This window comes from Neurospora hispaniola (genome assembly GCF_033458365.1).
Source record: "Neurospora hispaniola strain FGSC 10403 chromosome Unknown B0T23scaffold_9, whole genome shotgun sequence".
In the NCBI taxonomy this organism is placed as follows: Eukaryota; Fungi; Ascomycota; class Sordariomycetes; order Sordariales; family Sordariaceae; genus Neurospora; species Neurospora hispaniola.
In genome coordinates, this window is record NW_026944414.1 from 1,147,708 (window position 1) to 1,173,635 (window position 25,928).

General features: G+C 53.2%; 5 protein-coding genes across 5 annotated transcripts; 4 read left to right on the forward strand and 1 right to left on the reverse strand.

Moving 5' to 3' along the window:
* Nucleotides 1-1,025: 1,025 nt before the first annotated feature.
* On the forward strand, nucleotides 1,026-3,330 carry B0T23DRAFT_244422 (organic solute transporter Ostalpha-domain-containing protein). Its single transcript, XM_062834092.1, has 3 exons — nucleotides 1,026-1,256; nucleotides 1,327-1,913; nucleotides 1,978-3,330. The coding sequence occupies exons 1-3, from the start codon at nucleotides 1,214-1,216 to the stop codon at nucleotides 3,082-3,084; spliced, it is 1,737 nt and encodes a 578-aa protein (XP_062688806.1). The 5' UTR covers nucleotides 1,026-1,213; the 3' UTR covers nucleotides 3,085-3,330.
* Nucleotides 3,330-6,564, reverse strand: B0T23DRAFT_244438 (uncharacterized protein). Its single transcript, XM_062834093.1, has 3 exons — nucleotides 6,360-6,564; nucleotides 4,521-6,275; nucleotides 3,330-4,465 (listed from the first exon to the last, which is right to left on the reverse strand). The coding sequence occupies exons 1-3, from the start codon at nucleotides 6,421-6,423 to the stop codon at nucleotides 3,576-3,578; spliced, it is 2,709 nt and encodes a 902-aa protein (XP_062688807.1). The 5' UTR covers nucleotides 6,424-6,564; the 3' UTR covers nucleotides 3,330-3,575.
* A 3,122-nt stretch (nucleotides 6,565-9,686) lies between these two features.
* Nucleotides 9,687-12,012, forward strand: B0T23DRAFT_244447 (uncharacterized protein). Its single transcript, XM_062834094.1, has one exon. The coding sequence runs from the start codon at nucleotides 9,991-9,993 to the stop codon at nucleotides 11,740-11,742; it is 1,752 nt and encodes a 583-aa protein (XP_062688808.1). The 5' UTR covers nucleotides 9,687-9,990; the 3' UTR covers nucleotides 11,743-12,012.
* Nucleotides 12,013-13,671: 1,659 nt separating this feature from the next.
* On the forward strand, nucleotides 13,672-18,444 carry B0T23DRAFT_325902 (uncharacterized protein; the record flags this gene model as incomplete). The annotated part of the gene is made up of 1 exon (XM_062835532.1): nucleotides 13,672-18,444. The coding sequence occupies one exon, from the start codon at nucleotides 13,672-13,674 to the stop codon at nucleotides 18,442-18,444; it is 4,773 nt and encodes a 1,590-aa protein (XP_062688809.1).
* A 413-nt stretch (nucleotides 18,445-18,857) lies between these two features.
* On the forward strand, nucleotides 18,858-20,700 carry B0T23DRAFT_244464 (uncharacterized protein). The gene is made up of 2 exons (XM_062834095.1): nucleotides 18,858-19,360; nucleotides 19,430-20,700. Exons 1-2 carry the CDS (start codon nucleotides 19,270-19,272, stop codon nucleotides 20,605-20,607), a joined length of 1,269 nt encoding a protein of 422 aa, XP_062688810.1. The 5' UTR covers nucleotides 18,858-19,269; the 3' UTR covers nucleotides 20,608-20,700.
* The last annotated feature ends 5,228 nt before the right edge of the window (nucleotides 20,701-25,928 follow it).

A 25,928-nucleotide genomic window follows, 5' to 3' on the forward strand; every position in this document is an offset into this window, starting at 1 on the left:
TGGGGTAGAGCATTTCGTGCATATTTAATGTGGCGCAGTCACATGTTCATTTATAGTGCAGTGCCCTGGCTGGTGTTGGGCCGGCGAGTACAAGGGAATTACCTACACTACCTTAGCAGGAGGCATGGATGGGATTCGCGTTCGCTCCACGGCTATTACGGCGCTAGATAGGGCGGTGCAGGGTTGAATGGACCTGAATGACAAAACACCTTCCACTCCCACCTCACCTCTCACTTCTTCGTTCAGTCTACTTACTCTCTCCATCTGTCACTCACTCCTTCCTTTCGCCATCATCTAGGCACCTATCTTCCTACCTGTCGTTTTGTTTCTTCTTCCTTCCTTTCCTTCTAGGTTCAGTTGCTCTTCCCTTCTTCCTTCACGGATTGTTGCGCACTCGGCCTTCTTCCAGCTTCCGAAACTATCCCCGCGAACCAAACGAAATTTCACCAAGCAATCCAGATGTGTCATTCTTGACTACCACCACTTCTTGTTCTCTTCACTGCTTCAATATTTTTTTTCTCTTCCGGCTGCTTGTTGGCTGGTGAACGAACAAGAACGACAACGAAATTCGATATTCCAGCTTTGAGCGCCATAGCATTTCAGAGATCGATACCAACGAAGACACCCGCGGCGCGTGAGCTAACCAACCTGCCCGCTCCGGCCCCTCCCTTCGAACACCCAATTTCGGCTGCGCAATTTGGCGGCGTAGTCAAATCAATCTGAAGTCTCACAGCGCGGAATGCGCTGTTGAATGACGGGCTTTTTTTTTTCTTTTGCAAAGGACGAGTCCAACGGGACAAGTTGGAATTTGCTAGGGGGAGGACTGTTACTCGCATACCTTACTTTTTGCATCCTACATACCTATTGTATCAATAGGTGCTGGTGGTCATTACGGGACATCGCATTGCGCCCGGCGAGCAACTCTGACGCGCATGAAAAATAAGTGGAAACATCCGATTATAACGAGACGTTTGATGCGACGAATTTCTTGAAAAGAAGAAAGGCTTAACGGAAGTTTCTGGAAGTATATTCATTAACGAATTGCGATTCGCCTTTTGCTCTGGTCTACTACGTATCCGACACGATCCTGCGGCCTTTGCAAATTCGCCGAATCTTTTCTGCCCATAAACCACGACGTTACCGATCAAAACAGAAAACGAAAGAGTATTATTGCTTGCGCCAAAACGGCCGCGCAAGCCGATAATCGCCCATCATGGGTTCCTCATTCTGCAACACCACGTTGGAGGAATTACGAAGTAGGTTCTGTCTCGACCCTATTCCTTTCCAGAAGACCAAGTCACTAATAACCCATCTACGTTCACATAGTCCACCCTGGCGATGAACGTCCCATAGCCGGGCCCTTAACCTTCCACTCCCTCGCCCTCGTAATCGCCGCTGCCTCGACCCTGGTAGCCATAGCTATGAGCTTCTACCTGATCATGCGACACGCGACCAACTACACCGTTCCCAACGAGCAGAAGCAAATCATACGTATCTTATTCATGGTCCCAATTTACGCCTGCTCCTCCTTTTTGTCCTTACGCTACTACTACCACGCCATCTACTTCCAAGTCATCAGCGACTGCTACGAGGCCTTTGCCATTAGCTCCTTCTTCAGCTTGATGTGCCACTACATCGCGCCCGATTTGCATTCGCAAAAGGACTACTTCCGCGAGATGCAGCCTATCAAAGATTGGGTGTTCCCGCTGAACTGGATGGCCAAGTGCTGTGGCGGCCACAGGAAGGGTCCCTGGAGGACGCCGAGGAGTGGGCTGACCTGGTTCAACATTATCTGGATTGGGGTCTATCATTACTGCTTTGTGAGAGTGGCCATGACGGTTGCGGCAGTCTTGAGTCAGTATTATGGACGGTATTGCGAGAGTAGTAATTCGCCCATGTTTGGGCATATTTGGGTATGTCGTGTCTTCCCTCCCTCTCTCACACCATTCTAGTCTTGGTCATCTAACCCAAAAACAGATAACAGCAATCCAATCCATCGCCGTCACCATCGCCATGTACGCCCTCATCCAATTCTACGTCCAATTGCGCTCCACCCCTCAACTCTCCCCGCACAAACCCTTCCTCAAAGTCCTCGCCATCAAACTCGTCATCTTCCTCTCCTTCTGGCAATCCGTCGCCATCTCGGTAGCCACATCGGAAACCATTCACATCGTCGAACCCAACTCCATTTTGGCCTATCCCGACATCAAAGTCGGCATTCCCTCCTTACTCCTCTGTTTCGAAATGGCCTGTTTCGCTATCCTGCATCTCTGGGCCTTCCCCTACAAACCATACACCAGCGCCCGCGGTGGCAGCGACTTGGCTTTCACCGGCCCTGCCCCAAAACACGGTGGACCCATGGGCATCCTCGCCCTCTGGGACGCCATCAACATCTGGGACGTGGTCAAAGGTTTCGGCAGAGGCATCCGGTGGTTATTCGTGGGCGTCAAGAAGCGCGAGAGGGACGTGAGTTATCTCCATCTGGACAAGGAAAGTCACCCGCTGGGAAACAGCATTCCTCTGCGGGGCGCCAGCACCCGAGGGAGACAAAAGAGCAGCGACTCGTCCATGACGACCATGAGCGAGGTGGATATTCATCATCATCATCATCAACATCCACAGGATACAATGACGGGAGTGGGAGTAGCAATAGGGGACTTGGAAGCGCCGGCGCAGGCGCATCAGCACCATTATGCACATGGGGTGGTGTATGGACATGGACATGATGGGCATGGGCATGGGCGCGTACCCGATACGAGTTATAGAGGTGCTCATGCGGTGAGGACGGAAAGCTTTGATAGCTTGGATTTGGGTGCGGGGGGAGGGATGCCGAGGGCGGCGGAGTATGAGCGACGAGGAAGAAGCGGGTCTGCTGCTTCGGTTGATGAGCATCATTATTATGAGGGTCGCAATGGTGGTGGTAGCGGTGGGGGTACGATGACGTATCATGGGGGACCAGGAGTGTACAGGAACCAGAGCAGCGGGTACTATGATCCTCTGCCTGGGCCACGAGATGAGGATGATAGTGTTGGACTGGTGAGGCATGCGCCATATCCGTATGGAAGTCAGAGTGGCTATCGATAGGCCCCAAGGGGGCTAGCCGGCTGGCTTGGTTGGTTCAGGTCGAGGAGGAATCATTTTCATGAGCAATTTGCATTTTTATGTTATATACCATTTCGTGCAGCAGGGTATCAATCAGTTTACATTGAAACACTTTGAGATCATACTGCGTAGGTATAGTATCTAAACCCCTGGGTCATGACATCTCATTAAGTAAACAATTCGGAATCGATTTCATCTCTTTTTAGCGACAAATGCCGACCATCGTTTTACTCCAAGCTCGCAACAGACAAAAACCCCATAGTCGAATAGTGATTAGGACAAAGGCCATGACAAACAATCAGTTGAGAAAAATTATTACTTCTCGTTAGGTAAGGAGGCCAGTATGCCGGGTATAAAGAGTTCGAAAGACCAAGGTTCCAATCCAAACCATGGGCAACGACGTCAGGATATTAAGTTGATCGTGCCTCCACCGAGGTAACAAACAAAAGGCGTTGGACAGAATGGATCTACTTTTAGTAGTAGATCTTCTCCTCCCAAATAGGAGGCCTAGTTCCCTCCCGATCCCAAACCAAGTGTCCCTTCTCATCCAACTCGCAGCCCTCATCCGTGATGGGGACGACTCGGCTTGTGTGCTCAACCTCCTGGCGAGACACACCGGCACCATTGGCATCGCTGGGGATCCAAAGAAGCGGTACATCCGACGTGACGTTGGGCGGGCAGTACGCATCTCTTTCGACCTCTTCGGTGTACGGATCGAGCTGGACACCCCTAGGGAGGTAAGCCCGCAGGGTGTCGTAATCCGAGTAGATCCAGGGCTTGAGGAATTTGACCAAGAAGTTGGGTTTCTTGCCCGTCACGTGGTTGGGCTGGTGCCTCGAAGCATCAAGGGCTTCCTTCGCACCAAGAATAGGATCTTCTGCGCGGCTCTGTGCACCGTTGGTACCGTTTGACGGAACCTTCTCGGTAGAGTTAGCGCCAGTTGTCGGGCTAACGCCATTGCGCAATTCGCCACCAAGCCCGTTCTCAGCGGTATGCGAGTCAACGGGAGTGTCGAGCAGAGGGCCCTCCTCCTCCGCAAGGAGAGTAAGAGGCAGATTATACAATAACGGGTTGAGGGCAGCGTTCATGCTGATGTGGAAGAGGATAGTGAAGATGAGGAAGACCACCATCAGGACAAGCGGACCGGGGGCAACAGAGGCACCGAAAAGGCCAATCATGCAAATTTCAGCCAGGTAGATGCCAGTGTAGAGCTGCTTGATTGCACGAGGGTAAATGAGGCCGCGCGTATCGATCTGAGTGTCCGTGACAAACAGGACATTGTAGCGCCAGGCGAGATAGAACAAGCCCATAGCGACCGTAGCCCAGCCCAGCATAAGAGGAGCAATAGTCGCGTACGCAATGGCTACAAATCGAGTTAGTGAGGTGCATGTATGGTAGAGGGGGCAGGGAAAACTAACCGATGACCACAATGTTGGTATAGACTGGCATGGTACTACCCCAGGAAATGGCACTTAGGTTCGCCCACTTAGTGTAAAGAGCACGAGGGGTATTGGCAAGGAACTTGTACAGAAGGTTGAAGACGAAGAATCCGACTACCTGCGTCAAGACCGAAGTCGCAATGCTCAAGCCCTGTACAATGAAATAGGAAATGTAGAAGTTGGAAGACTTTGGCAAGTTCTCGGAAAGGAGCTTCGTCACCGAGCCCGGATTGTCAGCAATTTGCTTCGCGACGGCAGTGGCAGATGAGGCGACAGTAGCCACCAAAAACACCTGGATCACCTGGAAAGCAAAGTAAGCGTGCTGAGTAAACAGCTCGACTCGGGAGAGCGAGGGCTCGCCGGAGAGCTTGGCACAAATACGGATGACGACCGGGACCAAAGACATGAGGATGGAAAGAGCGACGGAGGGCAGCAAACCGGTAACAGCGCCCAAGATGAAGCCGGGGATATCGTCGAGCCATGTCAGGAATGAGATAGTCTTAAGGTAATTGACGTTGCTGATGATGCCAACAACACCCACAGGAATGGCCCAAAAGATAATCATGGCGGTAATGAAGGCATAGACGGCATAGCGACGAATGACACGCTGCCACCAAGGAATGGCTAGCGACTTCCACACAATCTCATTGGGACGGATACCGATGTACTTGGGCGTCATGTGCAGTCCCCGGTGATGGGCCAGGATCTGGGCAGCTCCTTCAGCATCGGCCTGGGTCCTGAACTCTATGAAAACGCCGGGGACCTTCTTGAAGGCTCCATCGCGGTACTTGTCCTGGGCTGCCTCAGCCTCGGGAATGAGACGCGTAAGCTCCTCGCGACACCAGTCGATCGTGTCGACCTTCTTGCCGATCAGGCCCAAGAGTCCAAGACGGTGAGTCGGGCGCTTGTTCCTAGGGACCCAGCGGGCCGCAATGCTACCGGACTCGGCATCCAGGGGGGCCTGCTTGTCAACGTCGTTGACATCACCTTTGCTCATGGCCTTTCGGCGGATCTTGTTGGCAAGCTTGATCAGCTTGACCTCGGCCTTTTCGAGGCGCATGGCAACCTTGTCGCGCTCCTCGACCAGTTCGTCAACCTCCTTAGTTTCGCTTGTGATCCACACATTCTTGACGGAGGCGCCAAAGACCTTGCGCAGCCTTTGCTCGTCGAGGTAGGGTTCTGGGACCGAAGTAAAGAGGACAGTACGGGACGAGATGCGTTGCGAGTAAAGAGGACTGATGAGAAAGGCCTGGCGAAGGTTGATGTAGAAGATGCACTCTCGCATGATGAGGTACATGACGAAACCGAAAAAGATCCAGCTAATAAAAACGTGGGCATAGTAGCGGTTGTATTGTGTCTCGCGGTTGATGTTGCCGTAAGTCAAGATATCCAGCTGTTTCAAGCCGTTACCGCCGGTGGCATTGACGGGGAAAAGGACGGGCCAGGTGATGCAACAACCGACGAAGCAGATGGTGACGGCCATGCGCAAGTAGCGGATGTACAGGTATGCGTCGAGCGACTGGTGCTGAAGGGCGTAAACGTCGGGTATCTTCCAGAAATCTTTGACCCAGCTGAAAAGGCCACTTGATAAGCTTGGTGATCGTTCATTTTCTCGCAGACTGCCAAGGTAGGTTCTGGGAGCATAGTATCTTCGGTTGCTCTTGCGCAAAACCAAGAAAATCGCTAGGTAGATTGCGGATGTGATGAGGATCGGGACCAAGGTCACAATCATGCCTACATTGATTCACAGTCAGTTTCGTTGCCCACATTCTAGACATGTCCTTTTATCGATTCTTTATTTTTTTTATATGTACCTACCCGACAGCGAGACCGGCTCCTTGGCCTCATCCGTGTTGGAGGTGTTACTAGGTATGTCGCTCATTTTGGCGGCTTCGCAGGATAACCCGCTTTAAACTATAAATGTAGGTATTTCGTTTCCTCAATCTGGTGGGTCAAATAGTCGGTATTCGAGTTCGGTGTGCTCAGTTGTTGTTGGCGCGAAGCTCACCAGCAGAGGGAGCTGGGACTAGGTAGGGTTGAGGAGGGTTGGGCCACTGCAACTCGAGTTGTTAGAAGAAGGGCCATATGGATGAAGAGTGAAGATGAGGGAGTGGAAAGAAAAGACAAGCAGCAGATGAAAAAAAGTGAGGGTGGCGGGAGAGTGATGTGATGACCAGGGGAGGAGGAGGACTTGAAGGGAGGAGGGCTGGGCATTTACGTCGTTAGGTTGCAGGCCACGGCAGAGGAAGCAAGGAACCAGGACAGGGCAGCTTCTGGGTGGTCAAGAAGGTTGCACCCGTGTATCTTTCTGGATACCTACCTCCGGCAGTGGTACCTTGGTACCCTGATTCCAGATTCCAGAGATCAGCTTTCGACGGAGTGTCCCTGGCGGGTGAGATCTGACCCTTTTGAATGAAAAACGGAAAGGAGACGCTGGAGATGGCAGGGGGGAGGCCATGTGGATAAGTGCAAATTGAAAGCAACGAGAGCCCCAGGTAGTGGAGGAATGGACTCACGCTATTTCTTGAACCGGGGGTGTTTGAGACTGCCGTGCTTGGCTTCGTCTTAGCTTGTCTCGTTTGTTGTGTGACTCGCGTTGTTGATTAAGGTCGGTAGGAAAGAATTGGGTGACGGGTGCGCAACTTTTGCACACGCAAGCGCAAAAACTGAACGAAGCAAGGCAACGCAATATGTGCGCTGTACGGCGTCTTCAATGTTCCACGGCAATGCAATGGAAGGGGAATCGACAAGCACTGCCAAAATACCCACTTGGTCAAGTGAAACGGAAGGTGTTCATGATCCAAGGGAGCAAACGAGGAAGGAGCTTGGACCCTATCAATCAACATACTAAGAAAATTGTCGGACGCCCGATGATGAAGCCAAGCTTTGATATTCAAGCTTCCTAGTCTATCGTTTCCATTTTTCCTTTGTGTGCATCTTCTGTCATAGCCTCAGGTTCTTGCCTTGATCAAGTTTTACGTGGTCGCCAAAGAAAATCCAAGAGGAGGGCGACATCTCCAATGACGCAACGCGCGATGGAAATCTGCACGCAGTACATAGTACATAGCTACATAATATTGCTTTCATTCCTTCCCGCCAACTTGATCAAGTTCGGACGATGTGGGGCGTATGGCGCAAGAAAACGCTCATAATTGGCTAAAGCGGCCCTGGTACTTGGCAGTGTCCACCGTTGAGTTGGGATGGCAGGCACGGTCTAGATCACCGCAATCGTGAAACCCGACCTGAGATCCTGCCACTAGCAAATTCACTGCCATTGCATGACCCATGCCAACCTGACTGAGCCTGCGCTCAGCTTCCTTTTCAGCCTCTGACGGAGGTCAAGACAGCAAATAACTCTACGCGTAGGGTACATACTACAAACTATTACCTGCATCCAATTCACGTATACTTTGGGTTGACGGCGAATGACTACTGTACCACCACAACGACACTGACAGATGAGAGCAGAAATGATAGCGCCCGACCGACATTGAAACGGGCGGCGCTTTCCGTCATTTCAAGATTGGCTCTCATCAACGGGATGCCGAAAGCCGTGAGCGCTTCTCACATCAAGCTCGTGTCACTGCTAGCCTATTACGTCGGAGCCATAGTGAAAGAGTGATGTGCAACCAGTGTTTCCGAAACAAGGGTGCGCCAGTGACCATGTCGATGAACATCTGTTTCAGAACCGACTCTCTGGGCTCTGTCAATCTTGTCAATCCGAAGGGCAATCATCCGGCACGAGGCCACAACCCACTTACCGATACCGTAGAAATGAAGTATCTCCCGCCGCTGCCGTCGACGACGATGGTCACCGTCAATGTCTGCCATTTAGTGTAAAGTACACTACTAGTGTACATTTGGTGACAATCAGAGGAGACCTGGGGAAGGGTCAATGTAGACAGTACGCTACACTAAATTGGATTGGATGATTTGCCGACTTGTGATTGGACAAGACTGGTCTTTCAATTGTGCACTAGGCAGAGAGCTCCGCTTCCGCACCCCGCGCTACTGCAACTTTCAGCTGTGATGGTCGATTGGGGGGCATGCACGACCGCGTCAAAAGCCACTGGATGACACGGTAAAGCAATTGGCCGGGTATTGAACCCTCTGCTTGGTTCTTTTTTTTCAGTCTCACATGATTTGTCCGCATCACGATAGAATTCTCACTGAGATCCAGACTACGATGGACCGCCAAAACAGCTTGCGCATGGTAGCTGAGGGGACATTCAACTTTGTGTTTGCGATGCGACGGATTTGCCATCTTGTGTTTATCATTTCCGAACTTCCACTCCTTCCCTCCATGCGCAGCATATGACGTGGCCCTGCAACAAGGAATGCGACAAGTGTGTAGGTACATAGTGAGCCGGTCAGGCCCAGAAGGGTGCGCAAATCCAAGCTCCACAGCTTTTAAGATTACCTACCTCGTGGTTGTGGGTCCCGCTTTCGGATCCTTTGAACCGATGGCTCGGGAGTTCTCATCGCAAAGCAAACACACGGACACGATTCCATCCTTTCTAGCGAATGAGGCCGGCGACATATTCGCGGTACTCGGTCTCAACAAACCCAAGATCGTAAAGCCACACGGGCGGTTTCGACACAAGACCTTTAACAACGAGTGCTTCACGATAGCAGCCTGCGGTCATCTATTATGGAATATCTCACATCGCCTTGGTGCTCAGGGACCGGGATTCGAGCCAGACTGGCCAGAGTGCTCAAGAGTTGTGTCAGTATTGAGGAGGCCTCACAACTGGATCGCAGTCCCCCAAAGCCCGCGATCGGTACCACTTGAGGACCAGCATCCCTCAAGATTCGATTGTAGGTTACACCGAGATGAATGACCATGAACAGATGTGTCAATATTTGTCCAACGGCGTTTACAATTGCACTTGAACAACGGCAAAGTGAAAGTGGCACAAGTATCTCAACCTCCTGAGTGAGTTCACGCACTACATAGGGAACAAACGGGTCGCTGAGATGCCGAGAAAACCACACAGGAATCACCTTGTGAAATTTATCCGGAATAATGATGTGGTTGATTTGATAACGGGCTTGCGCACCTCACCGAGTTCGAGTGTATCCCTTACATAACTCAGATCCGGCTCCTTAGACACTAACAAAGCACATGATGGCAAGCTTCTCTGCTGTTTCCGTCACCTTTATTCTTTACAGCTTCGTTTCCGCTTTCTTTGTTACAGCTGCATTTGGCATCGGATAGCTCTGTCAGACAATGCCTCGTTTACATTGCAAAGGACTGCGGCTCTTTGTTGGCCTGTATGGTCGAGGAGACAATGAACCATCTCAATGGCAATGGAAGAAAAGGCACAACTTATGGTAAGAGGTAATCGCCTTTTTAGCAGAAACATGTTGTTCAACTTCAACTTTATCACCAGCAAGGAGAGCCAGTCCTCATCGCGACCAGAATCAACATCACCAACCTTCCAACACCATGACACCACCAGGCCGAAAGATTGTGGCCGCTCATTTGGCGGACCACGAACACGATGAAAACCGAGGACTAAAGGGCTACGTCAAAGCAACCGACTATGCGCTTCCCTACATGTCGCAGTGGTCACGAATCAACGATGAGGACGTCAAGAGCGAGCTACTCCGCCATATCAACTGTGGCTATCTCTCCACGCATGGCATTCCGCCGACGCTCCTTGCATTGAAGCAACATGCCCAATCTCTCTGTGCCCTCATCCAATTGCTGCAGCCAGACTTCAAGGTCGCCGAGATTCAAGTTGATGGCGCTCCTTTTGTCAGTAGCGACTTTGCCCAGGGAGGTTCCAAGGGCAAGGGTACGACCAGTGCCTCATCGGCCGACGACGATCTCGCCATCAAGTTCGAACTGAACTCAGCTTTCGATTTCCTCAACGACCTTCGCACACCTTACCACACTGACGATATCTACCACCACAAGCCCCTTGTCTCGCTGATCAACGAAGTCCGTGGGCGCAATGAGGTTTACGGCACTGATTACCACTGCCCCCTGACCCAGATTCAGGACTATTCGCCCCCCGTAACTTCCAATACCACCACCGGCCAGGAAAACCAGTCAAGGGAACTTCGGCCCTACTCCAATCTCCAAAATCTGCTTATTCACACCAATTCCTGCCTGGAGCGCCTCGACCACGAGTACACTGCCACCGGCGGTTTGCTGAGCGTGCTCCCCACCGACGCGGCCCATGACACCGAAGAGCTCCAACACGCGCGCACCACCTTGCTCGGTCAATGGCTTCTCTTCACGCAGCACCTCGTCGCGCGCATGCACGAGCTCGAGCGCAGCTACGGCAACGCGCTCGACGCGCTGGCCGGCGAAGCAGCCATTCCGCACCAGGTGCTCAGCAAGCTGGGGCCCGACGGCCGGACGGGCCGGGTGGTGGCCTATCCACAGGACCAGTACATCCTCGTCAACTCCGGCGAGGACGTCTACGAGTACATCCACAGCCTTCTCGACAAGCGCGAGGCGGTCCTGCAGGCCAAGGAGCGAGTCTGGCGCAAGAACGGCGCGGTCGGAGAAGAAATGTGGCACAAGAACCCACAGACGGGTGCCGGCGCTGACAACGGCACCGACGACAACAACACCAGCCTCTTCGACCAAATGGAAAAGGTCGACGGAGACCTCATCGGCGCCTATTTCAGCCGGGGGATCGTGCAAGTGGACGTCACCACGCGGTACTACCGCCTCGCCAACTCAGGCAGGAGCGTCCTCTTCGTCGTGCCCGCCCACGCCGTCCACCCGGGCGTGGAGCACACGCGCCTGCTGGAAACCCAGCCGACCATCATGGCGACGGTGCAGCCGCGCTACCCGCCGCGCGCGTCCGAGCTGGAGATGAAGTACAACCGCAAGCTGCGCGAGGCAGGCAAGATCCAGCAGGAGAATCTGGACTTGCACTCCGAGATGGGATCCCAAAAGGAGCAGATCCGTACCCTGAAAGCGGAGATGGAGAGGTTGTCACACACGAGGGATGCGTTGTTGAATGGGCTGGGTAAAGGGGAGGTGGAGGCAAAGAAGGAGGCGGAGACGTTGCGAAAGAGGGCGGAGAAGGCGGAGAGGTTGGTGAGGGAGTTGAAGGAGAGAAGAAAGGAGATGGAGGGTAAGGTGTCCAAGTTGACGAAGCAGAGGGATAGCTTGATGCTGGCTGTGGATGACGCCTCGGATGCGGAATTTGATATGAATGTGAGTTGGGGCGAGTAGATGCCGCCTTTGGCGGTTGTAATGGTGTTGGAGGTGGTACATGTTTGTTGACTTTTGCGGTACTATTTTTTTCTGTTCGGAGTTGGCTTGGTCAAGGGTAAAGTGTATGTCTGGATTCTCGGTTAAGTATGTAACAACAGATTTACCTTAACAAGATGGTGTATCTTCTGGCTTGAGGGATATTGTTTCTGGTTGATTCAAACGTAAGACGAAGCTGAAATCAATTTGTCTCTTCCCTTGTCCCAGGTCATCATCTGGGAGGTGTAACACTTGTCACAGCCACAGTTGTGGTCTCGTACGCTGCCATCATCTCCCCGCGGGTGAAAGACGTGTCTCATGAAGATATGAATCGTACTTTTCCTCAGGTTACTCGGTTTGAGAACGGCCGTCGGTTTTGTCTCGTGTGTTACTAGGGAGTCGACCTTGGTGTTGCGCGGGCAGCTGACGGCCTGGATCATCGCAAGTCGATGTGATGCCCTTACAGTTCGACGACTGACACTGATCAACATGGGAGGGAAGTGACGAGGACGAAAGCGGAAGATGACAATGTCCAGCTTCCAACGAATGTTTGTTTCTTGGCCCTACTCCCATCATCTTACAGTTCACGCCCCTCTTAGTCCGGTGTTTCGACCCACCCCCACCATTTTCTTTGTTTATTTTTTGGTTGGTGATCCCAGCGATAAGCTTACCTTGTCCCACTATTTGTTTCCCTGCCAACTATCTCCATCCCAGCCGCCCGCCCGGTGTACAGTAGAAAACCAACTCCACCGCGCGCGCATCAATGGGACTCGAATGCAATTGCGACAGATTTCCGGATTCGACGACGAGACTGGTGTGGACTGGGCGCGCCCTGGGCATCTTGCACAGCCCCTCCCTGAGCCTTCCATCGCATCGCGGGAAACTGACCAATGGGAGGGGCGTGTTCGGTGATTGTTGATTTGGCAGGATCATGATCTCTGATGTCTGCGCGCGCAAGCAGACCTGCAGCGAAGCTAGAAACACCCCCTCCTCCTCCTCACTCCACACCCTCCCTCCTCCTCCCCAACCGCGGCGCCGCCCAGCCCGGCTTTACCAGCCTCCCTGCTTTCAACCGTCAGCCAGCTCCACTGGGACCTGGCTGGCTTCCTCACGGTGGTGAGAGCAAGTCCGTCGACGAAGGGCGGCCAAGGTGCCTGAGACGATTTGGTAGATAGTTTCAATCAGTTCTATTTTCTTCACACCGTAACATTGCCCTAATCCTTTTCACTCCAATTGCCGCCGCCGCTTGTTGTTCACCTTGTTGTGCGGTCTGGGTTTGTCTTGGGGGACCATCGCTGCCGTGCAATCGGATCGGTCGAGGCAGGCAAGGGTCCTTCCCTCTTCAGACAGATAGATCTAACTGGTTGACGGGTGAATGTATCATCGACCCTGACTTCACTTTGACTTGACGTTCAGTTCAGCCTTACGAAGGGCCGCTGCAAACCTCCTTTTTCGTCCCATCATCATCACAGTACCAGCACTGCACATCAAGTAACGCGGAAAAGCAAGCAAGCTGCCGCATTCTGCGGGGAAAACTCTAGTACCTGCAGCGAGGTCAAGTTTTAGTCTGCGCTTATCACCAAAACTCCACGTTTCGTTCTCCATTCCAACTCCCCCGTCTCTACATTCCAGATTTGCGGTCGCTGCCTTCGAGAAGGGGAAAGAAGTGGGGACCTCAACATTTCCTTCGTACTTGGAGATCAGAGACAGTGAGCGTTCCGCCATCCGGGACAAACCGATTGGCATCTGGAAACACCCAAGGTAGAACCGCAGCCGGGAAAAGAAAGGAAAGAAAGGACCTGGAGGAACAATGGTCAAGTCGTCCGTTCCCTAGAGCGACGTCGACGACGAGGACAGAGCAAACGGGCACTTCCTTCCCCGCCAATCATCATCTTCCGGGGCGCCCAAATCATGGTCCGGCCCCGGCCCCGACACCGATCCGGGTCTCGACTAGCGCCCTCACCGCCAAGCACGTCCGAAACATGGCCGCCATCCCGGCAACCGACGACAACATCACATACCGGGCATCGACGACACTGGATTCCACTCACCACATCTTTCTGCTTGGCCGCCCTGGCGGCAGCAGCAACACCAGTGGCCGCCATCACTCTTCCCTACACGCCCACTACCATTTTGCTTTCCGGATCTCAGTCGCTTCTCTCCACTAACTCGGCCGATCATGGACTCGCATACATCTTCACCCCTAATGTGGACAACAACGGCGTTGACTTGCTCGCCGTCAACACCTCTTCGACTCTGGATGCCGATTCCTTCAAACCGACAACACTAACCTCTGGCCTACCCTTCGTTACCAAGTCGAAGACGGGCGGGTTTGCGCCAACGTTATTGGAGAATGGCACTTTGGCAGTGTTGGCAGGTGACTGTGCCGCTGGACGTGCGTCAGGTTATGAAGACGAGGATGCCACTCCCGCGGTGTGGAGTTACACTCCCTCCTTCGAGGAAGACGGTGACGCAAAAGGCGACTGGACAAAGTACAGTACCCAGCAGAACCCCAAGAGCAGTATAGGGATAGGAACAGGAATCCCTTGCCTCCTCGGCTCTTCGCTCTCCTTCTCATCACAGATCTACCCCACCCTTTCTGATCCCGTCATCTACATCTACGGCGGCATGTGCCCCTTTTCCAACTCCACAGCGTCGACATGGCAGGCATCAGCGCACTACTCGAATCGTATGCTCAAGATCTCTTCTCGTTCTTCAGACTCCTCTGTAGCGAAGCCTTCAAACAATACACCTCCCGGAGGCGACGGCATGAGTGACGTTATAGAACCAGAAAATAACAGCAATGGAACCAGCTTCACAATCTCCAACCCCCAACTTGGCGGCCCTCCTATCCCGGAAGCAGGCTTCACTTTCACCGCCTTGACGCCAAGTATCACGAACCGATCCGGCATCGTTACCCAGCAGACCTCTCATGTGCTGCTGGGCGGCCACACGCAGCATGCCTTTGTCAACATGAGTACCGCGGCTATCTGGAGTCTGCCGGAAGAGACATGGAGCTACGTGTCGATTAGTCCACCTACAGAAGAAACAGCCGGGCCGTCAGTAACGACTGTGGATAGCAGATCAGGGCACACGACCGTGTTGAGTGAGAATGGAGACAGCTTGGTCATTCTAGGAGGCTGGGTAGGCGATGTGTCTCAACCGGCGGAGCCACAGCTTGTGGTAATCAAGATCGGGGCAAGTTATGATGATTGGCGGTGGGAGATTCCCCAGAACGATCGGACACAGATATTCGGAGAAGGAGAGGGACTCTATGGTCACGGTGCTGTGGTCCTGCCAGGGAACGTAATGATGGTCTACGGAGGGTGGGCAATCAATCCACCAAAGGCAGCTTCTTCCAAGGCAAAGGCCAAGAGATGGCTCAAGTCCTTGATAGGTATCACCGATGGCAGCAACCTCGAGAAACGAGAGTCGACTGCTGTCACGAACACTCCGAGATTCTTCAACATAACGTCTCAGTCCTGGTCGACAGCCTATACAAACCCGCGACTTAATTCGAATGGCAATCCAACCGTCGATATCCCTCCTACCACAAGCGATCCACCTGCTTCTAACAAGGTCGGCCATAATCTCGGTCTTACACTTGGATTGGCTCTCGGTCTCGGGGTTCCACTCGTGGCTATCATCTTCGCCGTGCTTTTCTTCCTATGGCGCCGACGACAACGCCGCCGGGCTCAGCGCGACCGAGCTCTTCGCAGCTTGTCCAAGGGCATGACCCCTAGTATCTACGGCACAGGTTTTGGGGGTACCATCAGGCATAACATTCATGACTGGGGCGAGAATCCATCCAGTTACACCAGTTACGACAATGATCTGGCCGAGCAGGGAAGCAGCGGATTCGGCTTCCAGTTCCCCTGGAACACAAACAGCGACTCGAACGGGCAGGGCACCCGGTATCTGAGTGGTGGGTATCAAGTTGTTGGTCAACCAGGTCTTTACCAGCCATCCGGCCCGCCGGCTGCTAATAGCACCGGGTCCGGAGTCGGCAGGTTACGCAACGCGAGGGGCCTCTATATCCCTACTCATGGTATGGATTTTGCGCCGCTGCCTGGAAGAGAGGACGTGAATCCTAATGGGATCCACCCTATCTACGAGGAAGCAGAAGAAGACGACGAATACAACGAGAAAGACGGAAGAGCTCTAGGGACGTCCGGGCGGCTGATCAGCCCCGAATATGACGACGATCCATTCATTACCCCAGCCGGAAGCATCCTACGGGCTGGAGCTGTGGCCAGCACGCCATATGCGCCAACTACCAGTGAGAGTGGAAGCGGAGGGAGTTTGAACGACGAAAAGTCAAGCCCCGGCTTACCACCGCCTGAGGTCATATCCTTCTCTCCAAAGCAGGGGCAATCTCAAGACCCGGAAGTCCGGGGCTGGAAGACTGATGTGGACGTGGCGGACGCCGTTCTGGCCGCCAAAATCAGCCGGCATGGATCCGTGACTACCACTCACCGGGCAGCTACCGCTGCTTCGCTCGAGGCTGCCACGCACCAGCCCCTATCACCTACTAGTACAACAACGCGTGTGGTAACATTACCTGCCCGCCGAGCATCCAACAAGTCTACCAAGTCTAGGGCATCCAACCCATTGAGTAAGAGCATGATGGATATTTCGGACGACGCCCGCGCAGGCAGCGACCATCGCACGGGAAGCAACCTTTCCGACCGCAGCGCATTCAGTTTCATTTCAGGCGGAGAGCATCAACAGGCGCCCCCACTCTCCCCTGCCCATCATCAGCATGTAGCGGCCGCAGCTGGAGATATTCCCAAACCAAGAAGTTCCGGCAGCGGCGAGTCTGGCAACAGCGGCAGCAACCACTCCCTCGTAGCCCCCTCCGCTTCTAGTGGATCCCACTCCGGTTCGACAGCCTTCGCATCCGCTAAATCCAATCTTCCCACGCCAACTCCCAACTTCAACTCCCTACAGGCCGAAGGCGCTGATCTTTTGTTTCCTATGTCCGGGTCAGGCGACAACGAGCAGCCGAGTGCGGAAGAAGGCGGAGAACGTGAAGAATCCGAAGAGGATTGGGAACCAATCCCTAGTTCGCCATCCAAAACTCGTCGAAACTCCCGTCTCGACTCCCGTCCGCGCAGCTGGCTGGGCAGCCTTAAGCGGATGCTCAGCGTCAACGGAGGGTCGGGCGGGTCAGGCAGCTCCGGTGGCGATGATAGTCCGACCAAGGAGAGCTTGTTGCATAGTAACGAAGCTAGTGGTTTTGATCACCCTCACCTCTCTCTGATCGGTTTCAATCCCGGCGCCTTGGGCTTGGGGCTGGTGAGGAGGAAGCAGGGCCGTGAGGCCTGGGATATTAATGGAGAGAAGTCATCGGCTGGTCAAGCCGCTGGAGGGGAGCATAATGACACCGCGGGAGATGGAGGCCAGGGAGATGAGTGGGATGTGGAGAAGGCGGTCGAGCAACGGTTGGTGCAGGTGATGTTCACTGTGCCCAAAGAGCGCCTGAGGGTGGTTAACGCGGAGATTGAGCGGGAGGAGTCTATCATTTTGTGTGATGTCAATGAGGGGGGCAGCAGAAGTAGTAGAAGCGGAACCCCCATCAATGTTGATAAGGGGAAGGGGAAGGAACGGGCTGGAAGACAGACACCGGATACCATCGAAATCATTGCCGGCGAGAGTACGAGGAAGATATCCGGCGGTAGCCAGCAGCAGTCAGAGCACGAGCTTCAGTCGGAGACAAACCTGCCGATTCGAGGACCGGGAAATGATACAAACTCCGACTCTGAAACCAACCCGACGCGAACGCCTGCGTCAGAAGTCCCCGGTCAGGACCATCCTCAGATCTATCTTGACTCAAATGGGAGCCCTACGCGCAAACGGACCCCCTCGCCGTTTCCTCTGCTGGATTTAGCCCTTCCATCTCCACTCATCCTTTCCCTCTCGCATCCTACCTCGCCATCACTTTCCCCCCAACTGCCAGATTTTACTCAACGACAGCCTCAGCAGCAGTCGCCAGACTTCTCATTCCTCCAACCTCCTTCTCCAACCAAAACCCGCACCGCCATCCGCAGTCAACCAAGCACACTGGGACTCAACCCCACAACACCCTCGTCTGAGGGATCCGGCTTAACACCATCAGGAGAAAACCACACTCAAATCACCCCTTTACCCTCGCCCTCCCCCGAGAAAACCTACGACCGTGGTCACACCCACCGCAGATCCTACGTCCCCTCCATCCGCTCAACCTACAGCGTGCACTCCCTCCGGAGCGTAGCAAGCGGTGTATCCGACACTGGCACCGCGACGCTACACGTAGCCGAGGCGGTCAAGATGGAGAAGGTCGCGCTGCCTTCGGTGTCGGAGGTGCGGACTTCTGCTGAGGCGTTGGCTGAGCTGCAGCAACAACAACAACAAGAACAAGAACAACCACACGAGTCGTCGTCACTCGGTTTGGAGTTGCTTCATTCGCAGTCGCAGGCAATGCAACCTCCACCGCCGCGTCCGTCTCCCTCTCCTGGCCCGGGTGCGCTACCCAAGAGGACGAGAACGAGGGTGTTAGACTTGGTGGAAAAGTTTGAGAGTGTTGGTTCAGCAGGGAGCCGGTCGTCGAGTCCGGCGCCGTCGGCGGTGAATGAAAATATTGGTAGTCGTAATGGCAGTGTCAGCGGACGGCCGGGGCTAGCGAGGAGACAGACTGGGAGCTAGGTAATTACCAGTCGGTTCTCTTATGGTTAATGTGTACGACGAATTGCAAGATGGTTCCCCGTTTGGTCAGCTGGGATTGATCTTTTGGGTTTCCATGGATTGGCTGGGTTACGGGGTGATATGGGTGGTTTACCGAGGCACTTGGTAAGGGCCATCCTTTTACCTACGTATCTATCTGCATTACCAAGGGAAGGGGAGTTCACATCTTGTTAGGGGTTTTGTGTTGTTGTTTTTCTGTGTAGGGATCAAAGCGACAACGGTTGTCCATCATCAATGTAATAGAAAGTGAGATGTCATAACCCAAGAGGACGAAGTGTGTACGTTGATTGGACAGTGGGCGAGCGAGCGAGCGTATCTTCACATTTCATCTTGTCGTTTAGTGGATTGGGTAGAGTAGAGTGGTAAGTATGTACACTACTGTCAAACTGTGTAATTGAGTCTCGCTAGCAAAGGCAGAAAAGCGTTAGACCGAACCCAGCTGGGACCATGGGTTCAGGGGTTTGAAAAGTCCAGAAGTCTAGACCGTCGAGCTCGAACTGCCCTGATGCCGGCAAGAACCCATTTCGGCTCTGAGCAAACATTGGCCGCTCCCCATCGCGCTCGACGCTATTGAATCTACAACGGGTCGAATTATCAATTCTTACGACCAAAAGAGGGCGCCGCCGACGAGCTGAAAGTCTGTAAAATGATGAAAGTAATGGAATGGGCAACATGAGTGGTGACAAAAAGGAACCGAGTCCCAACAACCATTTCAATCTCTCTTCACCTCAAGGTTGGATTCACCTCAGTCATTCCTTCACTCCAGTCTAGTCACTCGTTCAAATCATGAAAAACTTTGGTATTGTCGCTCTTTCGGGGGCTGCCCTGCTGCAGGTGGCTTCTGCTGCTTGCTGTCGCAACAACAATTGCTTGAAGGGTATGTTAAAAATGGATGTTCATGTGCTCCAAGAGTTAGATTCATAAACTGACGATGGACAATCCACAGCTGTTGCTCTCGCGGACTTCGAGGGAGTAATGGACTGCAAGTCCAACCTCTTCGTCACCGTGACCCCATCAGCAAGCACCTACACGGAAACAGTCACGCTCGTCCAGAGCGCCGTGGACACCGTCCTCTTCACCGAGACTACGACGGAAATCGCCTCAACCGAGACCCGTATCCTCACTGAGGTCATCACAGTCACTTTAGCGACCGAGACGGACTTCCTCACCGAGACCGTCACCGTTCCTTACACCACGACCTTGATCTCGCTTCTCCCCGAAGTCACCTCGACCTCGACGGCCTACCAGAACCCCATCGACATCGAGACCTTCAAGCTGAAGGCTCGCGACACGCTGACTCAAATTGAGGAGGCCAACCCTCTCCCCAGCTACGCCACCGCCGACTGCGCCGACTGGTCCCAGTACTCCAAAGCCTGCAAGTGCGTCGGCGTCACGGCATCCACCATCACCGCCAGCGTTGCCGCCGTTGAGACCGTAACCGTGACCGCCTCCGACGCACTCACCACCGTCGTCGCCACCCTCTCTACCACCTCCACCGACATCATCTCCGTAACCGAAACCCTCTCCGACACCGAAACCGAAACCATCGGCGCCACGGACCTGATCACCGCCACCACCACCCTCACCATCTCCGCCGTGGAGACCGCAACCACCACATCCACGCCCGTCTCCGTCGTGCCGTTAGTCTGCAAACCCCGCGGCCTATCCTTCCGCGCCCAGACCCCTTACCCCGACGGCTCCACCCGCTGGATGAACACAGTCGGCGGCAGCGTCATCGCCTGGCAATCCTTTTCCGGCGTTCCGGCTCCCGGAAATGCCGGCGCTCTGACCTCAACCTGGGTCCTCGACTCCAACGGCTACCTTGAACTAGCTCAGCCCGTCGCCGGGCAGTCGTCCGTATACGCCGCCTACGTGCTGGTCAGCGACAAGGGCGCGACGGTGTCGGTGCGGCCCAAGCTCAAGGCGGATGTGGAGGCGGGCGTGGCAGCGGGCACGATGCAGCGGGTGAAAGGGTGTGTGAATGCGGGGACGGGACAGCTGACGCTGTCGGCGAATGGGCGGGGGAATATGCTGTCGTGCGGCAATGGGCTTTATTTGTCGATGGGGACGGATGGAAAGGATGTTAGGAGCGATTGTGTTTACCTTGCTCCTGTTGCTGCGTAGGGGGTATGATTGGGCTTACACTAAAACCCTGCTCGAAACATAGAACTAGGTAAAGATGAGAATGTTGGATACCTACCCAAAGAGGTAACTAATATACGCGCAAAAAGGGATGAAGAAACGGATGGAAGTAATGGGATTGAAAGGAGACGTGGATAAGCATAACGTGCATCAATCTCTATGGTTTGATGAAGAGATTTTGTATCTACTTTTTGTTCTATTTTCTCTCTTGGACTCTCGTGAAAATGAAAGACTTCTTCATTCTCACCTTGGCCCGGGCTAAACTTTTATATTCATCAAAAGAAAGACAGACATACAATGGGGTAGATTGCCAAGATCAATCTTGCTTTCAAAGATGAGAAAAGCCATTTTGCCTTTCGTACATTGTGATTTAGCCGGCATTTTCCTCTTTTCGAGAAAGAAACGTAGAAGCTCTCATACGGCATATCCCTGACCAGGTAGGTAGGTAGGTAAGCCACTGCAAAACCAACGAGGTTGGTGGAAGAACTTCTTCAACCTTTGAAATCTGTGTTTCAGCCACCTTGCTTCCTCGAATGTTCGAGTTTAACGAACGCTTGTCAGGTAATGTAGCATAACTTCTCTCTTTGGTAGTGAGTGGCTGAACACCACTTCTAACAAGGGATAACAAGAAGATGTATCAAACAACACCGCACACACATTCCTATCCCATATATGTTTTGTTTCGTTTAATCGTCTCTCTTCCCGTCCTCTGTTTTGTCTCGTCTTGTTTCAGCCTAACGGCCGAGTCGGTTCATTCGTTGTCATTTTCGTACTTTGTTCTTGTGTCCGTCACCCCATACAGTTACGTTGCCTTTGTAATAGAGTATAGCGGATGAACTAGCGCCTGGAAATTGTTGTAAATGAGGTCGCTCAGGTCTAAGTCAGTTGGCATTGGTCACCCGTCACTGTTACCGGGTGTCTGAGATGATACTCAGTGAGTATTTAGTGATTACCATTGAGGTTACCGGGGAATGTGGAAAGTCGATGAGAATGATAAGTCAATAGTAACATGACGACGGACGTTAATCGATGAAGTAAAAGTAAATGTACTTGAGAGTTTGCACCTGACTTTCATTCAAGCGGTTCCCCCTGCACATACAAGGAGACACTAATGACCACAGATCGGTCGGTGACAGTAACATGACAACAACGGCAGCACGAGCACAATACCGGCAGGCGGCAGTCCAACATGTCAAATACTGTCGCCGACATTTGGAAGAGAAAAAGGAAAAGAAAAAGAAAAGCGAGGCGACGAGGCCTCCCGCACTCATCTTGTGTGACCGAAGCATAAAGCACAAGGCATATCGGTCAGTCAGGGAATAGCGAACCGTATCTGTCTCTTGTGCGTGAATCCCCATGGTCTCCGTCCGAAACAACGAATGACAACCATCTTTATACAGACGCCTTTCTCGGTAGATAAAGATGAAACGGAACGCAGCGGTCTTGATTGCCGGTTCCGGTTCTGTAGGTTCACCGCAGAAAGGACACGGCCACACAGCACTCAGTGGTGCATGCCGTGTCACGGCGACACATGCATTTGAGACACCAAGCGACGGGTTATGCCTGGAGAAGAGGCAGAAATGGGGGTTTTGAAAGGGGGAAATATGATGATAACTCACAGTCCGGTACGCGTACCCTCGCCAACGCAAGGAAGGCAGGCATTCTTGTGGGTAATACCACACGACTGACTTGTGATCTTATCGGCTCTCTGGGGCGTTGCATTGACCGCCTCTCGGAGCACATTGGAAGTCGCACCGGGACGGGCCCCGTTTATCTCCGTATCCGAACAAGGAGCGGCTGACACTGAAGATGCAGTGGTGTAGTGTCCTCATCTCTTGAATTTTATGGCCGGCAAGCATCACCAGTCGGCGGCTCAGAAGAATACTTGGCAAACATACAACTTGCCAGCAGCAGAGAGTATAAGGGAAGAATGCCGGTGACTGATTTTACGATTGCGTGAACACTCGGCGACTCGTCCATGTCTTTTCTCAACTCTGCTTTTGTCGATCATCAGGACATGTTGGCGTAGCCAGGATGGCATTGTCTCGTGTCGACTCCCCAACTGGCTGGCCGAATGGTAAATCTCTCACAAGTCACAATGAAAACCAATCCTAGGCCTTGGAAATCTGCAGTCCCTTGCAAGTCCATCAATGAAGCGGCGGACGTAGGACCGGTTATAAGGAAGTATAGTTTAACAATCATGGCTGGCCCGGAATCGCAAGTATAAAAGATAGTATGCATTTTACCCCGTACTTTCACGATGGATGGTGGGTGGGATTGATCCGGATTGTCGTTCGAGAATTCAACATGGTGCACATACAACCCCCGCACTACTTTGTCCTAGCGTACACCATACGTGATGCAGGTTGAGTAGAGGCGTGCCCTCGTATTACCTCGAATAGTGTGTCACTGCTTCGTGTTCACCCAGAGCGTTTAGGCCTGTGTAGATATCAGGCAGTGTGCGGATCCCGAAAAGGTCAAAAGGCCAGTCAGTCATGAAAGGCCAAGCTGAAACTTTTCAGGGTCAGTCACATCTGTGGGAAGCAACAGATGCGTGACACTGATGTGCATCACGGCCCCTTGCTTTGTCCATGTCGATTATGGCCGAAGAGAAACGCGAGTCTCTCAATCGAGCGAGGCTCATGGGCAGCCCTCTCATTTTCGATTCGAAGCAGAAGTCTTACTAAAGGGCAATCCTTATGAAGCGGTAATTTGTTCTTTGGTGGAACAGACGAGCCTCTGTTAGCACGCGTGTGAATTGGCTGCTGTGGCTTGCCTAGATAGCTACGGCGCCAGAGGGCAAGTTTTGTGGGTGAAGCTCGTGAAAGTGGAAGGGGCACATGTCCACGAAAGCCACAGGAAGGCGCGAGACCTCCATCTGAAAACAAATTGAAGATGCCGGGACTGGGAGACGAGACGAACCGTGAGAGCTGAAGAGTGGAGTAAATCACCTAACAAGCCGCCTGATGGACAGTCATTTCCGGAGACTCTTGAGAGTGTGCGAATAATCGAAGACGAGACGAATGGACCCTGAGAGCTGAAGAGCGGAGCAAGTCCGCCCGTTGCGAGCTCCAGCTTCCGGTATCCAGCGCTGCGGTTCTTTGTGGTTTCCAAGATCTCGGCATCATAGACTCGTGTGCTGAAGGGATGGGCCTGGCCAGCGCGGATGAAATCTGCAAGCGGCTACTTAAAGTGCCTGGGAGGGAAGGGAGGTGGGTGAAGTCGGCATGTCGCGTGCGAAACACGGACATGAACGGGGCCTAATGAAATTGCTTTTCGGTTTGGTTTTCACTTCTCCGTGATCGTCGTTGCCCTTGAAATTGTGTGCGGCGGCCCCTCCCTTTTGCTGAGGAGCCTCGGTGCTTCAAGACAGGGACGGGCAAAGGAAGGCATGGTGCCGAAGCGAAGAGCACTGCTGCAGTCAAGGCAGGCTCGTAAAGGAAGGGGGAATGCGCGCTTGAGGCAGTCCAGAAAATACGCCGAAGCCAAATGTACCGAGTACCTTGCATGTGGATTACTCAGATAAGGCTGGGACCAGCCAAGCAGTCCGGGTGTTTCAAGTTTCGTTTTTCAGGTAGAGACTCGGGCAGTGAGGCGACAGACGGTACTGTAGATCCCGGAGCACACCGTCAAGGCCTTAACAGAAGCGAGCACCTCCAACGTACCTGCGACGCCAGGAAGATCCATGTCCAAACGAGACGAAGGGAAGCGAGCGGAGTGCCAAGAGAAAAAGTGACGACATTGGCAAGGGCCACTTCAACAACCCGACGCCAAGTGAGCCAAGCTCTGGAATTTCTCCCAAGCTTGAAATGGCCAACCTATCGTAGATTTCTTATCGCGCTGTTAATTTCGTTCCTCGGTTGTGACGGGGGTGGCAGAAGGCGTAGGTACCTCTGGATCTCCATGCCTTCCCGCTCCTCCATCTCAAGTACGAGTTGAGGTATCCAATAGTGCCGTGTGTTCCGAACGACCACGCCTTTTGTCGCTTGCTTCGTTATGTCGTTGGACGAAGATGCGACCACCTCAATGTCATGTGCGGGGGGATTTAAACTTTATACGCGGCATGCAGCTCGTGGGTCAGGTGCAGGAACACGACTTCACAAACTGAATGCCAAAGTGGTAAACACGATACTGACATGCCATCAGACGGTGTCAGGGTGAACTCGTATCTGCTCCATCCCTGTCCACTCACAACTCACGAGAAAGAGGCTCATCCCAGTGGCATCGGCCAACTCCACCCCGGATCAAAGTTCAAGGGCAAAAGGGCTCCGCTTCGGGAAAGTGTCTTGGTCAGTCCAGTTGCCCGTCGTCGCTCGTGGCTGTCGTCGTGTGTCGTGTCCAGTCCCGTCCAGATCCCCCGCCGACACCGCATCGCACGGCACTCGCTGCCATGGCGATTTTTATTTCTCGCTGTCCTTGGTGGACAATGGGGCAATGCCTCACCAATGCTGGTCAGGGGGACGGGCACACAAATTGTGCAAGTGCTTCATTACTTATGAGTGTTGAATAGTACCTATGCCTGCTCTGAGAGTATGATGAACGAAAAAAGGTTAGTAGCGTGATTGTGGCCTGCGCCCGGGCCTTGTACACCTTAGCTGCCACTTGGGCAAGCCCCCTCCCCTCCACCTGCATCCGGCCTTGTCGTCTCCATTCAGTTTCTTTCCGTCCACTCCTTCCCATCTGGTGCTCTGCAGACGATCGATCTGTCTCTCTGTCCCTCGTCTCGTTTCCACGCAAACACTTCCTTCTCCCACCTTCTCCCCCCCCACTCTCCTCTTCCGCTGCTCATCTGCGTCGTTTCTGTCTGCCACCGCCCGACTTCCCCCAATTCTCTCCTGCTCAAGCACCACGTCAAACTCCTGTAGAGGACCCGACCCGTCAACTCCCTTAATCCCTTCTACGTACTTGCTTCTCCATCCCTGGACCTCAGTTCTGGGCCATCGTCAAAGCCTAATTGCCTCGGACGTCCATCTCCCTTCCCGCTACTACCTAATCGACGACAAAGACGACGACAAGTGACTCTTTAGCTGGAAGTTGCTTCGACTTTTTGGTCCTATTCCGCCTCGCTTCCACTTCTTCATCCACCACCCAAGAAAAAAAAAAGTCTCACTACGTGGTTTCCCTGAACACGGACCATCTTCGCTACGTTACAGTACCTTAGCTTGCCCGGCTGGCTTGCAATGGCTTTCTAGATCGACAAACTTCCGATTCCGTCTTTCTCAACTTTGCGTGTTTTGGAAAAAGGACCACGGGCTTCGGGGGCACTCGCTGTTGTTGTTGTCGTTATTGTTGTAATCGCTCAA

Excerpts from the sequence above, each read along its gene's own strand:
- B0T23DRAFT_244464 (XM_062834095.1), top strand. The coding sequence starts at position 19,270 with ATGAAAAACTTTGGTATTGTCGCTCTTTCGGGGGCTGCCCTGCTGCAG. Across the intron at positions 19,361-19,429 it reads CAACAACAATTGCTTGAAGG|CTGTTGCTCTCGCGGACTTC; the intron begins GTATGTTAAAAA and ends GACAATCCACAG.
- B0T23DRAFT_244447 (XM_062834094.1), top strand. The coding sequence starts at position 9,991 with ATGACACCACCAGGCCGAAAGATTGTGGCCGCTCATTTGGCGGACCAC.
- B0T23DRAFT_244422 (XM_062834092.1), top strand. The coding sequence starts at position 1,214 with ATGGGTTCCTCATTCTGCAACACCACGTTGGAGGAATTACGAA. Across the intron at positions 1,257-1,326 it reads CACGTTGGAGGAATTACGAA|TCCACCCTGGCGATGAACGT; the intron begins GTAGGTTCTGTC and ends ACGTTCACATAG. Across the intron at positions 1,914-1,977 it reads CCATGTTTGGGCATATTTGG|ATAACAGCAATCCAATCCAT; the intron begins GTATGTCGTGTC and ends ACCCAAAAACAG.
- B0T23DRAFT_244438 (XM_062834093.1), bottom strand. The coding sequence starts at position 6,423 with ATGAGCGACATACCTAGTAACACCTCCAACACGGATGAGGCCAAGGAG. Across the intron at positions 6,276-6,359 it reads GGAGCCGGTCTCGCTGTCGG|GCATGATTGTGACCTTGGTC; the intron begins GTAGGTACATAT and ends GAATCAATGTAG. Across the intron at positions 4,466-4,520 it reads TACCAACATTGTGGTCATCG|CCATTGCGTACGCGACTATT; the intron begins GTTAGTTTTCCC and ends CTCGATTTGTAG.